General features: G+C 33.4%; 1 protein-coding gene across 4 annotated transcripts in view; it reads left to right on the top strand.

Annotated features, from left to right (window-relative positions):
• Positions 1-381: 381 nt before the first annotated feature.
• Positions 382-15289, top strand: part of LOC124359736 (protein piccolo-like) — a 121822-nt gene continuing 106914 nt past the window's right edge. The window contains exons 1-2 of one of the 4 annotated variants that reach the window (XM_046812727.1): positions 382-507; positions 10113-10230. In XM_046812727.1, coding sequence (XP_046668683.1) covers positions 10123-10230 — 108 coding nt within the window. In that variant the 5' untranslated portion in view covers positions 382-507; positions 10113-10122. Of the gene's footprint in view, positions 508-10023; positions 10231-15289 lie in introns of those variants that run through there. The other 3 variants (XM_046812728.1, XM_046812729.1, XM_046812726.1) reach the window with 3 other exon arrangements.

Below are 15289 nucleotides of genomic sequence, written 5' to 3'. Positions count from 1 at the left end.
GATTGCACATTACAATCGAATATTATTATTTAATAATATTTAGTGTTGTTACAATATAACTAATTAAATTTTAGCATTGGACCATTCCTTCATTTTACTGGCTGTGATGATGGTTTTAGTAACAGAATACTTTATAAAGTTATAATAGCTTACAGGATTTTTATTAATCACAATAAAATTATAATATCCTGTTCTTTTCCAACAAACATAAATTTGTCGTGAAAACATGACACAACCGACATTTACGTCCATGGGAAGGTCGTGTTTCTTATTCAAATTGGTGTGGTTCATTCGCACATGTTTATGCTAATTCCATAATTGTCGCCTGGCCAGTCGACTTTGTGATTGGAAGTGTGCCGGGGAGTGGTGGGAGGGGGAGGGGGAGGATCAACAATGGACCAGGGTCTGAGTCATTATCAGTACAAGTGACAAGACCACGGTCATCGCTTATCAGACGCCCCTGAGCCTTACCCGTTGGAACATCGCAGAGCACGAGCGGATACTCTGGTTAGTAGAGACATCTTTATTCTAAGGGTGTTTAATGGTCATTAGTTAAAAATTTAATTTTTTTGTATACATCTATTTATATTGTTCTACTAATTTTAGCATTTGGCCAAAAATTGTATTATTTTAGTATCTATCTGCATAAAGATGCGTTTAGACAATTAATGTATAGGTGATTTCAATTGTTTAATTGCGATTTTAGGGAAATTTCCTTTGGTTAAGAGATAATTTTCAACATAGCACAGCCTATTCTAAAAAAAGTTTTCAACATCATATAAAACATCCCTTCCGGCTCAGTCGGAAGAAAGGTAGATTTTACGCGAGGCCGGCATCTCTTAATGTCAAACTGAAGATACAAAATTATTACTTTAGATGTTTTGAGTTGCACAAAACTGATGGACAAATAACTCTCAATATTGACATGTTAATATATTCGTAACACTTTCAAACAGTTAGAAATCCATAATATTCAAACCTTATTAGAAAAAAATTATTACAAGCATATACATTCCTTGTAAAGACGTGAAATTGATTTAGTTACAATTGATCTTAAATTATGTTTGTAATCATATTCTCTTTAGATTCAGTTGAAAGTTTAGTAAAAATAAATGTTTCTTAAAATTGTTTGATAATTTTTAAAAAGTATACATTTTTATTTATGTTGTCAAATACGCGAGGTAAATTTTATGCCCAAATTCGAATGGACCACCATCTTGAAAAGTTTTATATTGGTTAAGAATGGCTCCCGAACTCATCCAAGTCACATATAAATAAATACTAACTCGGTACCAAGTGGAGAACTACGGTACTTATCGTGTTCATAGTAATTCCCGTAATGCTGTATATATATATATATATATATATATATATATATATATATATATATATATATATATGTATATATACTTTTATGATTCAATGTTTATATATATATATATATATAAACACATGATAGCTTTTATATCAAACAAATGGATTAAGAACAAAATATAAGATATTTTTCAATAAATTGAGATTGGATAAAGTTTTCCATACACGAGATCATAACAACGAAAGGTTGACTTTGTCTTGTCTTATATATGTATTGAAAATTCAGTAAGTTACTCGACCACCGAGAGAGAGCCAAGTGCGTTTGTAAAGTGATATGAAATATTTTCCCAAAATATAAAACGATTGTCAGTTTTATTTTGTGAGGGTCAAAGTGGAAGAGAATTATACTTATTAAACTATAATAATTTTTATTTTTTTAACTCAAATCATATTTTTTAGCATAACACGCATTAATGAGACACGTAAATGAAAGTAAATCAGAGTTATTCAACTATGAGAAGCTTTACCATTTTTGGATAACTTATTATTTACGTTTAATACGCAAATATGGAAAGTTTAAAAATATGTTAAATTGGAAAATACTTAAATTTAATAGTTTTAATCTTTTCAACTACCATCTATTTCAATCTCCACCAAAACTAGCATTGGTGACGATCGATTTCCTTAACGGGAAATTGTTTTATCAATTTCACGAATAACTGGATTGTGAGCTAATGCATGCGAATTGGCTTTCAGCTCCTATAATGTAATAGTAGCATACTCGATCGGACAATCCATACACTTTTTCACAAAGGTTACATTACGCCTTCATCTATCACCGATTCACTCATCACAGCTTTTACATAAAACAAATGGATTAAGAAAAAAATATAAGATATTTTTCAATAAATTGAAATTGAATGAAAGTTTTCCATACACGAGATCATATTAACCAAAGATTGACTTTGTCTTAAATAATGTTATGTAACTGCAGTTAACTCGGACGCTAGTGGATTTTAGTCTTTAGGATGATAAAATAAGCATTTGGTTGAAGTTATCTTTTAAGTAAAATTTTTGTTCAAGACTTCTGAAGTACCTCTTCTGAACACCAAAATAGACATATCGCTATTGGGTCCAAAACAGCTATCACGACTATACTAAGGGCACAGTTTTAGTACTAGGAGAGCACAAAGCTTGCACAGAGCACACTACTTTTTGCATATAGCAACATAGTCTGGCGCAATAATTGCGTCTGCAGTGACGCAAAGGCTTCTTAACTAGATGCATACTGGATTTAGGGCACATCCTACACCAACGGAATCATTCAGAGGCCAAAATAGACGTGACGATAGTGTGTCACGTGACCTAATTGATCGGAGAAGATAAATCCATCAGCTGTCTACTGTCACGCCTGGCCTTCATTGCTGTGGACCAGCTTGTAGGGCCTCACAAGTTGTCCGCTTAGGGCAGTCACGATCAGCGTTCTTGTATTTCTAAGCCTGTGGATCAAGATAACCGGCAAAGCTACAGGTGCTGCGTGGTGAGGGCTTAGGTAGGATATCTATCTATGTACAAGGTCGGTGAATTTCAAGGATTAGAACTGTTGGTAGGGCGTGTTTTCTTATCACTCCTCTTCCAATAATTCCATCGCGCATCCTCCTTTAAACATTTATTGTTTAGTCACCAATTTCATTCCTTGACACGTAACGGATTTCATTATCTATATTTTAGGTTGTTTCCAAATTATTGTAAACTATAATTTAATTTTGTCCCTTCTTAGAATTAGAAGACTTAGACGGATTAAAAAGTTATTAAGGTTTAAGGTATTCTAAATGGCATAAACATTTCACCGGTAGATGACGATGTAATCTCAGATGAATACTGAGTCTCATTATTGATATTAGATACAATTCCATTTTCTTAGAATTAATCAATTTTACAATGACGTAGTGTTATAATAAGAGCATGTAACAGGCACATGACATGTAATGTCACAAAAGGCCATTCAAAGAAAGGAAAACGGTCATCATAATTGTATTTATTTATTTGCAGAAAACAACTTGCAGAAAAAGTATTTTGTTGACATCGAAGGTCTATTAACATGTTGTAGACAGACACATGTAGGTCTAATAATTTTACAGAACTTACAAAATAATAATGCAATTAAATATTTGTATATTCTTTTACAAATATTTCACAAATATAGCTTTTATAGTTTGAACCCAACAAAATGTGGGTATGCGCATAGCTTATAATTAATAAGAGATATTCTGTGTTCTTATTAAACCTAAAAATTTATAAAAACGGATAGAGAAAATATTGTAATATTTTCGAAAATATTAAGGTACAGAATCTCCACTGAATTACTTGTTTGCGGATCCAACTCGTATTTTTCTAAACAATTCCAAATCGTTTATAACAACAAAAGTTTGTTGCTTTATTTCATTGTTTGTAGAGAAAGTTTCTACTACAATTGTTTCATGTACCTTGTGTGTTGTGAGGTATGTGGAACATGAGGATGCATGGCAGGTACGGTTTAGACACGGACTGGGACTGTAGAGCATGCCTCGGCTTGTCGAATATGTTGTGTCAGTCGAATCCAGGCACAGGCAGCTGTGTTATCGGCTAGGGGTATTTTTAATAAAAATCCCATCCTAATATATGAAACTGCCGAAAAAAACCAAAAAACAAAATCTTTAAATTTGTATCACTATAAATCTGTGACCATCTTTCCAAAAGGTTCCTTAAGTAATTGAAAACATCTTTGAGATAGCTAGATAAAATTGTTATTGTTAAATATTCGGTACTCATTACAGGTTTCCTAATCGAGCTGGAGAAAGTTACACATTTACCTTAATAGAAAGAGATTTTGAAAAGTAGGTGTATGGTGGCCATTTCAAGGAAATACCACTCAAGATGTAAAAGCGTTTGTTGTGTTTCCAAATAAATTTTGTGCACAAAAGCAATTCGGATGTTAACTGCTGGCAATATTTTAACAGGATAACATTCAAATTTCAATGTCTGTCATACAGGAAAGAATTAAATATACACAAGCTTTTACAAAATATACGAAAGTGTCTTTGCATTTTATTTACGTATATACAGATAGACGCGCTAACTGCGACAATATATGATCACAATGTATGGTATACACTTTACTCCATTCTTACAATATATGGACTGGGAAGTCAATATTTCGATAATCGTGGTTTCAACTCTTTTATGTTGACGTTGTTTTCGTCAATTTAGCTAAAGGTTTAATCATAATCATCATAGCTGTAGATTAAAATATGATTTTGAAATTTATAATAATTATTTATTTGGAATTAAGAATCCCTTTGGTTACGGTCTGAAGAAAGGAGAATTTTGTTTTTTTTTATCATAATAAAATATTAAACTGGAGGGATATTATCCGAGTTTTGAAGATTAAATTGAACAATATTGATTAATATACTTTCAAAAATTTAGAAATCCTGAATTTTGTAATTGGCGAGATTTAAATGGCAGAAGATAAGTGGATTCTTGTTTCTAACAGTTGACTTTTGATTTATTCTATCATATCATATACTTCTTAAAGCTTTGCACGCCAAGCATTTGGAAATATTGTGGTGTATGAACGTACGATTAGTTGTAAATGCCCTTAAAAATACAATGTCTTTTTGATAACTTTTTGTTTCTAAAAAGATCCATTATACGTAGAGAGTTTATACAAAAATCAGCCTATTTCAATTGTCTTTATGGTAGCACTTACCGAAATGTCTGCTTAAATTTACTGAACATGAATCTCAGAGCCCGAAACCATCCCCGTTCCAAAGTTTATGTAACTCGGCTTGTGGATAACAATAACTGTATAAAATGCGCAACTAAATTTAAACTTAGCTAAGTACGTTGGCCAGCTTGAATTAAAAAAATCACAACTTTGTTTTTTATGAAACTGAATAGTTTTTGAGATATCGTTACTCCGTGTCAGAAATATGAAGAGCAACAAGATCATAGAAACAAATTAAGATATTATTCTGAAAATATGTCGAGTAAGGAAGCGCGGATGTTTAGTTACGATATAGTGTCTCCGTGTCTGAAATATGAAGAGCAACAAGATCATAGAAACAAATTATGATATTATTCTGATGATATGTCGAGTAAGGAAGCTCGGATGTGCAGTTCCCGATATTGTGTCTCGGTGTCAGAAATATGAAGAGCAACAAGATCATAGAAACAAATTATGATATTATTCTGATGATATGTCGAGTAAGGAAGCGCGGATGTGCAGTTCCCGATATCGTGTCTCGGTGTCAGAAATATGAAAAGTAAGAGATCATAGAAACAAATTATGATATTATTCTGATGATATGTCGAGTAAGGAAGCGCGGATGTGCAGTTCCCGATATCGTGTCCCGGTGTCAGAAATATGAAGAGCAACAAGATCATAGAAACAAATTATGATATTATTCTGATGATATGTCGAGTAAGGAAGCGCGGATGTGCAGTTCCCGATATCGTGTCTCGGTGTCAGAAATATGAAAAGTAAGAGATCATAGAAACAAATTATGATATTATTCTGATGATATGTCGATTAAGGAAGCGCGGATGTGCAGTTCCCGATATCGTGTCTCGGTGTCAGAAATATAAAAAGTAAGAGATCATAGAAACAAATGATGATATTATTCTGATTATATGTCGAGTAAGGAAGCGCGGATGTGCAGTTCCCGATATCGTGTCCCGGTGTCAGAAATATGAAGAGCAACAAGATCATAGAAACAAATTATGATATTATTCTGATGATATGTCGAGTAAGGAAGCGCGGATGTGCAGTTCCCGATATCGTGTCTCGGTGTCAGAAATATGAAAAGTAAGAGATCATAGAAACAAATTATGATATTATTCTGATGATATGTCGAGTAAGGAAGCGCGGATGTGCAGTTCCCGATATCGTGTCCCGGTGTCAGAAATATGAAAAGTAAGAGATCATAGAAACAAATTATGATATTATTCAGATGATATGTCGAGTAAGGAAGCGCGGATGTGCAGTTCCCGATATCGTGTCTCGGTGTCAGAAATATGAAAAGTAAGAGATCATAGAAACAAATGATGATATTATTCTGATGATATGTCGAGTAAGGAAGCTCGGATGTGCAGTTCCCGATATTGTGTCTCGGTGTCAGAAATATGAAGAGCAACAAGATCATAGAAACAAATTATGATATTATTCTGATGATATGTCGAGTAAGGAAGCTCGGATGTGCAGTTCCCGATATCGTGTCTCGGTGTCAGAAATATGAAAAGTAAGAGATCATAGAAACAAATTATGATATTATTCTGATGATATGTCGAGTAAGGAAGCGCGGATGTGCAGTTCCCGATATCGTGTCCCGGTGTCAGAAATATGAAAAGTAAGAGATCATAGAAACAAATTATGATATTATTCTGATGATATGTCGAGTAAGGAAGCGCGGATGTGCAGTTCCCGATATCGTGTCCCGGTGTCAGAAATATGAAAAGTAAGAGATCATAGAAACAAATTATGATATTATTCAGATGATATGTCGAGTAAGGAAGCGCGGATGTGCAGTTCCCGATATCGTGTCTCGGTGTCAGAAATATGAAAAGTAAGAGATCATAGAAACAAATTATGATATTATTCTGATGATATGTCGAGTAAGGAAGCGCGGATGTGCAGTTCCCGATATCGTGTCCCGGTGTCAGAAATATGAAAAGTAAGAGATCATAGAAACAAATGATGATATTATTCAGATGATATGTCGAGTAAGGAAGCGCGGATGTGCAGTTCCCGATATCGTGTCTCGGTGTCAGAAATATGAAAAGTAAGAAGATCATAGAAACAAATGATGATATTATTCTGATGATATGTCGAGTAAGGAAGCTCGGATGTGCAGTTCCCGATATCGTGTCTCGGTGTCAGAAATATGAAAAGTAAGAGATCATAGAAACAAATTATGATATTATTCTGATGATATGTCGAGTAAGGAAGCGCGGATGTGCAGTTCCCGATATCGTGTCTCGGTGTCAGAAATATGAAAAGTAAGAGATCATAGAAACAAATTATGATATTATTCTGATGATATGTCGAGTAAGGAAGCGCGGATGTGCAGTTCCCGATATCGTGTCTCGGTGTCAGAAATATGAAAAGTAAGAGATCATAGAAACAAATTATGATATTATTCTGATGATATGTCGAGTAAGGAAGCTCGGATGTGCAGTTCCCGATATCGTGTCTCGGTGTCAGAAATATGAAAAGTAACAAGATCATAGAAACAAATTATGATATTATTCTGATGATATGTCGAGTAAGGAAGCTCGGATGTGCAGTTCCCGATATCGTGTCTCGGTGTCAGAAATATGAAAAGTAAGAGATCATAGAAACAAATTATGATATTATTCTGATGATATGTCGAGTAAGGAAGCGCGGATGTGCAGTTCCCGATATCGTGTCTCGGTGTCAGAAATATGAAAAGTAAGAGATCATAGAAACAAATTATGATATTATTCTGATGATATGTCGAGTAAGGAAGCGCGGATGTGCAGTTCCCGATATCGTGTCTCGGTGTCAGAAATATGAAAAGTAAGAGATCATAGAAACAAATTATGATATTATTCTGATGATATGTCGAGTAATTCCTTATAATTAATAATAATAATTAATAATGCGCGGATGTGCAGTTCCCGATATCGTGTCTCGGTGTCAGAAATATGAAAAGTAAGAGATCATAGAAACAAATGATGATATTATTCTGATGATATGTCAAGTAAGGAAGCGCGGATGTGCAGTTCCCGATATCGTGTCTCAGTGTCAGAAATATGTAAAGTAAGAGATCATAGAAACAAATTAAGATATTATTTTGATGATATGTCAAGTAAGGAAGCGCGTTTGTGCAGTTCCCGGTATCGTGTCTCGGTGTCAGAAGTACAAAGAGCAGCAGATCATAGAAACAAATAATGAGATTACTCTGATGATATGTCGAGTAAGGAAACGTGGATGTGCAGTTCTCAGTATCGTGTCTCGGTGTCAGAAATATGAAGCACCAGATCATAGCAACAACTGATGATATTATTCTAATAATAAGTTGAGTAAGGAAGCGGAGATGTGTAGTTCCCGATATCGTGTCTCGGTGTCAGAAATATGAAAAGTAAGAGATCATAGAAACAAATTATGATATTATTCTGATGATATGTCGAGTACCTAATGAAGTGCGGATGTGCAGTTCCCGATATCGTGTCTCGGTGTCAGAAATATGAAGAGCAGGAGATCATAGCAACAAATGATGATGTTATTCTGATGATATGTCGAGTAAGGAAGCGGGGATGTGCAGTTCCCGATATCGTGTCTCCGTGTCAGAAATAGGCTGTTCTCGGCTGCTTGGTGATCGGCCTATTTATTTCTCCCGGTCACTGGACGAGTTGACAACGTGGCTTTGTCCCGTCCTTTCCCGATATAACTCCGACACTATAATCGGCAAATCCTTTATCAAATTCAATATAGAAATATTACCTTGGCTTTCGTCCCACAATATTAAAATATGTATTTCTGTTTTATTACGTTAGAACCAAATGTGTTGTATAATTTGTTTTATGTGTGAGTTTATTGGAAATTTAAGAATACAATGTAGCAAGTGATACATACATAATCTCTCGAGGAATTGAAAATAGGTCTTAATCTAACATATTAAATGGATTATAATTTTTTCAATGTTTGTGTTGTTCAATGTTTCTTATGGGCATTGGAACTTGAGTACTTTTATTGTATTAGTTACTCATGAGATAAATCATTCTTACGGAAGATATTATGCTGAAGTTCCGGGGATTATATAAGTTATTTCTGTGGTCCGACGCTAGGGCGGCGCCACGTAATCTGTATTGCTACTGCTCAAATATTTAATACCTGAGCTACTCCATAGATGGCAGCCCGAGCGAACACTTCTCCGTGCTAAAGCAATGGATTGTTCATCTCCGTGTATCTAGACTCCAGGCTACACAGCTGATGTAGACCTAAGCACATTTGGATAACATAGTTTTATTACCAAAAGAAAATAATTGTTATACTTTCATTCTCGTCTTCTAAATATGTGAAGACTTCTATTTAAGTTATCCTTATGGGACAATAGAATTTAATCATTAATTTGATACAGCTTCAATTTTTCCAGTTCCAAACCTGTCGTCAACAAATGTCTTCTGGAAATTAATACATCTTAAAAATGTACAAGATACAACAATTATTTGATACTGTAGTTTCTAAATTATTTTAAAATGTTACCCTTAATCAAATACGAGTACAAACTATTTAAAAATAAAATATTTGTTTTCTCATCGTAAGCTTGCTTGCCTAGCTATATATGAGATTAACTGTCATTGTTTATTATACAGTGGCTCAATTGTATTCCTGAGAGTGAAGTTGTATTTCCTAAGAGGGACCCTAGGCTACCTTAAAATGTATCACACTTATTCTTTGTAAAGTTACCAAAAACCTAAATTGTTAAGAGAAAATTTCAAAACTAATTTTGAACTTTTTGAAAGGATTCCAAATATAAAAAGATGAAATGTATTGGCTATTATAGATTAATGGTCGTGGAATGTAATAGCGATTTGTTGACTATGTTTTAATCGGGATGGCAGAGCGGTAGCGCGGTGAGGTTGGACGGAGCGATGCCTCCCGACGCCAAGCAGGTTAGGCAAGCGACTGCGGACTGTGGTATAGTGCCAATAGTCGAACAGTAGCAGTGCGGCACGAGCACAGCAGCGGCAGTGAGATGATGTACACTCAGCTGTGTCGGGGTGTGTTTCAGTGACGTCAACATGGCTAACCTGCTCAGCATCCTCCTGCAGAGAAGTGACCCCTCCTACGGCTGGGGGTTCGCGGTTCGTGGAGGCCTTCAGGACGGCACCCCCCTCACCATCCACCAGGTAAACATAACCTCACTCTCTCCGCTTATGTCCGTTTCCTGAGTTCTTGTATTTATATTTTTATTCACGCAATGGGGAAAAGTATTTGCTCTCCAACTCTCTTAAATATGTATTGCCTGTGTATTGTTACATTATTTGTATCTTTGCAAAACATCAAAATATACAAACAAATTTTCTTGTTATATATCAGGTTAGATCTTTCTTTCAAATAAAATAATCAAGTTGAGGGGGAAAAGGTAGATTTAAAGAAAGGAACTTCCAATCAATACGGATTAACCTTGTTTTGGAATTTTTTTTATTAAATAATTAGAAACTAATTACTTAATTACGTCATACTTTAAATTGTCTGATATGAAACTTAGACATATTATGTAGGCTATCATCAATATTGTTCTTGCTATATTTTATTTTGTTCAGCACAGTTTGAAAATTAATATTAATGTAAAGTTTCATCTTTACTATTTATTACTATTCACGGCAAAGTTTCTATCAGTTAAATTATATATTAGTTTAGTAATATTTGTTGTATTCTTAATATGATGGTTACTATAGTAGCTTAAAATACATACTCCTACCTGAAGTTCGTTTATTGTCTGAAATAAAATTTGTTTTAATAAGTAAATAAAATAAAAGTCCTAAGACATAAGTACTATGTGGACTTGCGTACTTCTGCGCATTGTCAACACCAACTTCGCACTTTCCGAAGATATTCTGGACCCAAACAAAACCACTTGAGAGTTGGCAACCGATGTTATTGTCGCACCAGAATAATAGCAGTGTCATCAGCTGACCAGGGAACCTGTATCATCGTACTTTTACCCCCCCCCCCCCGCTCTTTTCAATGCTAAAATAATACTCTTGGAATTTCCTAAAGATCGGTTTATTTTATCTTGGTTTCCTTGCACTAAATCTTGTAAAGAGACAAGTTCTTTATTTTCGTAGAAGCACCCATATTTATATCCGTATGTGTGACCATTGTTTATGTTCTTTCTTTATAAAGAATGTTTTTTAAAGTTTGGGAAAATCAATAACCAAATATATGGTCATTTCAGACCCACGCCCTACTTACGAAAACATTTTCATTTCGATACGGTTTCTAGACGCATTCATTAAACATAGCTGCTTCAACAGTTAAGGAAACTAGGGCGAAATTAATGAGACATCAGGTTCGTTGGAATAAGGTAATGAAACATAATGTTGTGTAACAAACTACAAGGAAAAAGAGTATAATATTTATCCTTTTTTTCAGAAAATAGAGGTACATTGCATGCCAATTAGAGATCATCGTCAAGTTCATTAGGGGTTAGAAAAACAGTCGTAACTTTTATAATTATATTTTTTATATAAATAATTCTCTTATTCCTTAAATATTCTCAATCAATCCTAATACCATATGGGAGAAAACATAAATAATTAATCGTTTTTGAATGATAGAACTGTTTATTTCAGAATTATAAAGTCTTAGAGGCTAAAAGGCGTTATAAAGTTTTTCCTTAATTTGCTAATTATGTTTTATAATTTCAAGATTAAGAAAACATCATTTGGGAAAAACACCGTTGAAATTCTCTCAATGTTACTTTAAATTTAAAATTGAGGGAATCAGCCTAAAATGAAATTAAAATTTCGTTAATAAGCGTTATTATAAAGCATTTTGTCATGGTATACAAAATGTATCTCCAAAAAAGCATTTTACTAATTTTCTAATTAAATTTATTACGAGTTTTACATTTCGTGTCCGTTATTGGGATATTAAATTTGTTAATCTAAACTTATTTTTTTAATTTTTGGTTTCTTATATAATTATTAGAGTATAAACGCAACGTCGCTCTTCATGACAAGGAATTGGACGTGGTTCCACTACTAACGTTAAAATAATTACAATATTCCAAATACTGTATAACTTTCTTCCAGTATTGAAGGAGATCACTTCTAACATTCAGAGCACTGGCATGAGTAAAGAACATGACACATGTAATGAGAAGATTAATGAGTTTGTACAACATCTCATTGTTTCTGACAGTAGAATGTATAATGTGAAACTAACACGTACGACTAACTTTCGTGCATACTTGAAACTTCAAACTGTGTGTATTTTAGTTCACCAAGATCTTTTTTGTTTTGTTGCGCGTTCTAGTTGTTAAAATTGTTTGAGAATTTAACTTTATTTCAGACTAGTTATTCTTAATCTTCTTTGTATTTGTAATAAACTAATATTACTGAATTGATATTTTATTTTTTATTTAAAAAAAATCCATTTTAATAATGTAAAATAAAACTATAAATATATTGTATCTTTAGTAATGGTAATACTAACGCAGTATGACGTATTTACAGTTTTTTTTTTATTGGAAGAATATCGAAATTTTTTCCAAGCAGCTAATCCATATAATTTTTATTGTTATTTAAACAAGTGGATGGCAAAATTGTTGACTACTTCTTCACAATTATAGGAAAACCTAACTTTCCTAAGGGTCTCTTATAGACATGTTCCTGAAGCTTTGTATTTTCTCGTTATTAATCTAGTTACAGTCAGAAAGTTCATTTTACACAAAAAACGTTAGGTTGTATTTTTAAGCGCCAAAATTATTTTAGAGATATAATATTAGCGCTGCACATTATAACCGTATACATTGTACACAGTAGACAATGCCTTCTCTAGCGGGACTTAGTTATAGATGAATACAGAGGGAAATAACAATCATCATAGATTGGTCAATGTTTATACATTGTTTGTATTCGTAAACCGCCAAAATAATTACAATTAACCTTGCTATCAACAAATGGACAGACGTGACATGATATTAACAAGGACATGCTAGGTCCTTAATTACAAATACCTGGGCACAGTTCACTTATCAAGACCATGCCAAGTACAAATGCCAAGTGAACTTTGATCTAGACAGGTCCGTACGTGATACGGTTTCGATTGAGTATGCTATCTACATAAAGACATAACATAGAACTGAAAACGTTCTACGTTGAGTGTTTAATTTTAAAAGTACTTTTACCCAATTGTATATACAGAATGTGCGACGCATTTTAGCATTTTATTTTTCGAGTTACTTAATTTTATTTGAGCTATTTAAGTATTGTTACATTAAACAAATGTCCTACATGGATATTGTTAAAACGATACAGAATAAAAAAAAACTTATTTATTTCCAATACACGTTTGAAAATTACATGGGTTTAAATTTCAACATCAATATATTTTTAAAAATCGCGTACAATCTTAATCGCTCGAACAATAACTAAAGTAATTAAATCTAACGTTAGATGTTAAATGAAATTTCTTATTTATACAATACAGTTACATATATATATATATATATATATATATATATATATATATATATATATATATATATATAGGTAAAATATTTATACTACTAAAAGAAATATTTCGTCATAAACAAGACATTTTCAAGAGGTACAAATAGGTAAACATACTAACACAGGAGGTCCATGACCTAGTGTAAAATCTTTTTGTACGTGCTAATACAACATAAATGTGACTCAAATCTCAAATGTGGAAATTAAAAAATTATTATTTGCACACACCCAGAGAAAAAAATGGAACATTTGTACGTCATTTCGATGCATTTCTGGAACATTATTACCACCATTGTATTATAAATTAAATTTTGAGTAAGTATGGATGACTTTCAATGGGTCTGAGTCCCCAGAAATATTAATTAAATCGACTTAAACAGGGAAGTTATCTCTTTTTATTAAACGAAAAAGCAGACATTCACAGTTCTTTATAAAAAATGCTGGATAGTAGCAAATGTCATAAAAACTGCTTCAAAACATAATCTTTCAGAAAGTACGATACATCGTTTTATTTTTTTATCATTTAAGTACAGTTATGTGAGTTTAAATAGTGTAAAACATGATAAGATCAAAATTTCGCTAGCAAAACACAATGCTTTTAGTTCTCTAAATATTTATAATACAAATTAATAAGTCACATCTAGTATTTTTTTTATTATTGAAGTAGAGGAACTTTTGATTAGGATCCAAGTTGCAGCACAGAAACTTAGGAAAAAGCTGAGACATAAAGTGGGAGGAATGCGAAAGAGAGCCATGGCCTGCATACGAATAAATAAAATAATGCATTAACACTTCTATTTTTCAAAGATATAGTCGACATATACAACTTGATGCAATTATGTAATCAGTTTAACCAGGTACATGAAGTAGAATTGCTTAAGACATCTCATACGGTGAAGCAACTAGGATGTGAGCAACAGTGGGCTGACAGATAGACCTTATCAGGGTATAAAACGTTATCTATTCTCAATAACAGATCATCACAGTTACAGGTATTAGCAAACAACAATAGCTATTACAGACAGAGTGGTACCGTAGCAAGTTGTCTTTCAATATCATTTCATACAGCCAATTACATCTCTACAATGATGTTTTGTTTTACAATACCTATATGTTTAATAGCTATAAGTTGGATTACTTAGTGAACAAACACTGTTTGTTAACAGCTTCTCTGTTTGGAAACTAGGTTGGATTTTGTTGGTGGTTTTCTGGGTCTAAGTAAATCTTATGATTGCCTCGACGACATTATTTGACTAAGGATCGTATAAATAAAAAGCCTCCTCATTTTAACGCTACTTGTAGGGACGAGTGGATATATGAGGGCTAAATATACACGGAGAAAGCCTTACAAAACACTCATTCTCTCATTAGGTGTAGTAGCGTTAGTCGGGGGGGTGGGGGGTGGGGGGAGGTTACGGCTGATTTATCAACGTATGCATAGTGTAAATGTGCTGTAATTCTTCCTGGAAATGTAATTCAGATACGATTTCGAAAAGTAATTAACCCATTTAACGTGTATTCATGCATCTCCATGAGTTTGTCCGATGACTACAGGAATGACAAATTGAGTCCTTAATAAATAACAAACTATGTTTTACTTGGAAGGTCCGAGATGGTATACTAGGACCTCCTAACCGTTAAGAAATGAAATGAAATGAAATGAAAATATCTTTATTACTTCTGCAATATTACACTTCATGCATCATATAATGGTAGGAATATACTC

Source organism: Homalodisca vitripennis, chromosome 4 (genome assembly GCF_021130785.1).
Source record: "Homalodisca vitripennis isolate AUS2020 chromosome 4, UT_GWSS_2.1, whole genome shotgun sequence".
Lineage (NCBI taxonomy): Eukaryota > Metazoa > Arthropoda > Insecta > Hemiptera > Cicadellidae > Homalodisca > Homalodisca vitripennis.
Note: the sequence above shows the minus strand (reverse complement) of the source record. Positions and strands in the feature narration are given on the sequence as shown.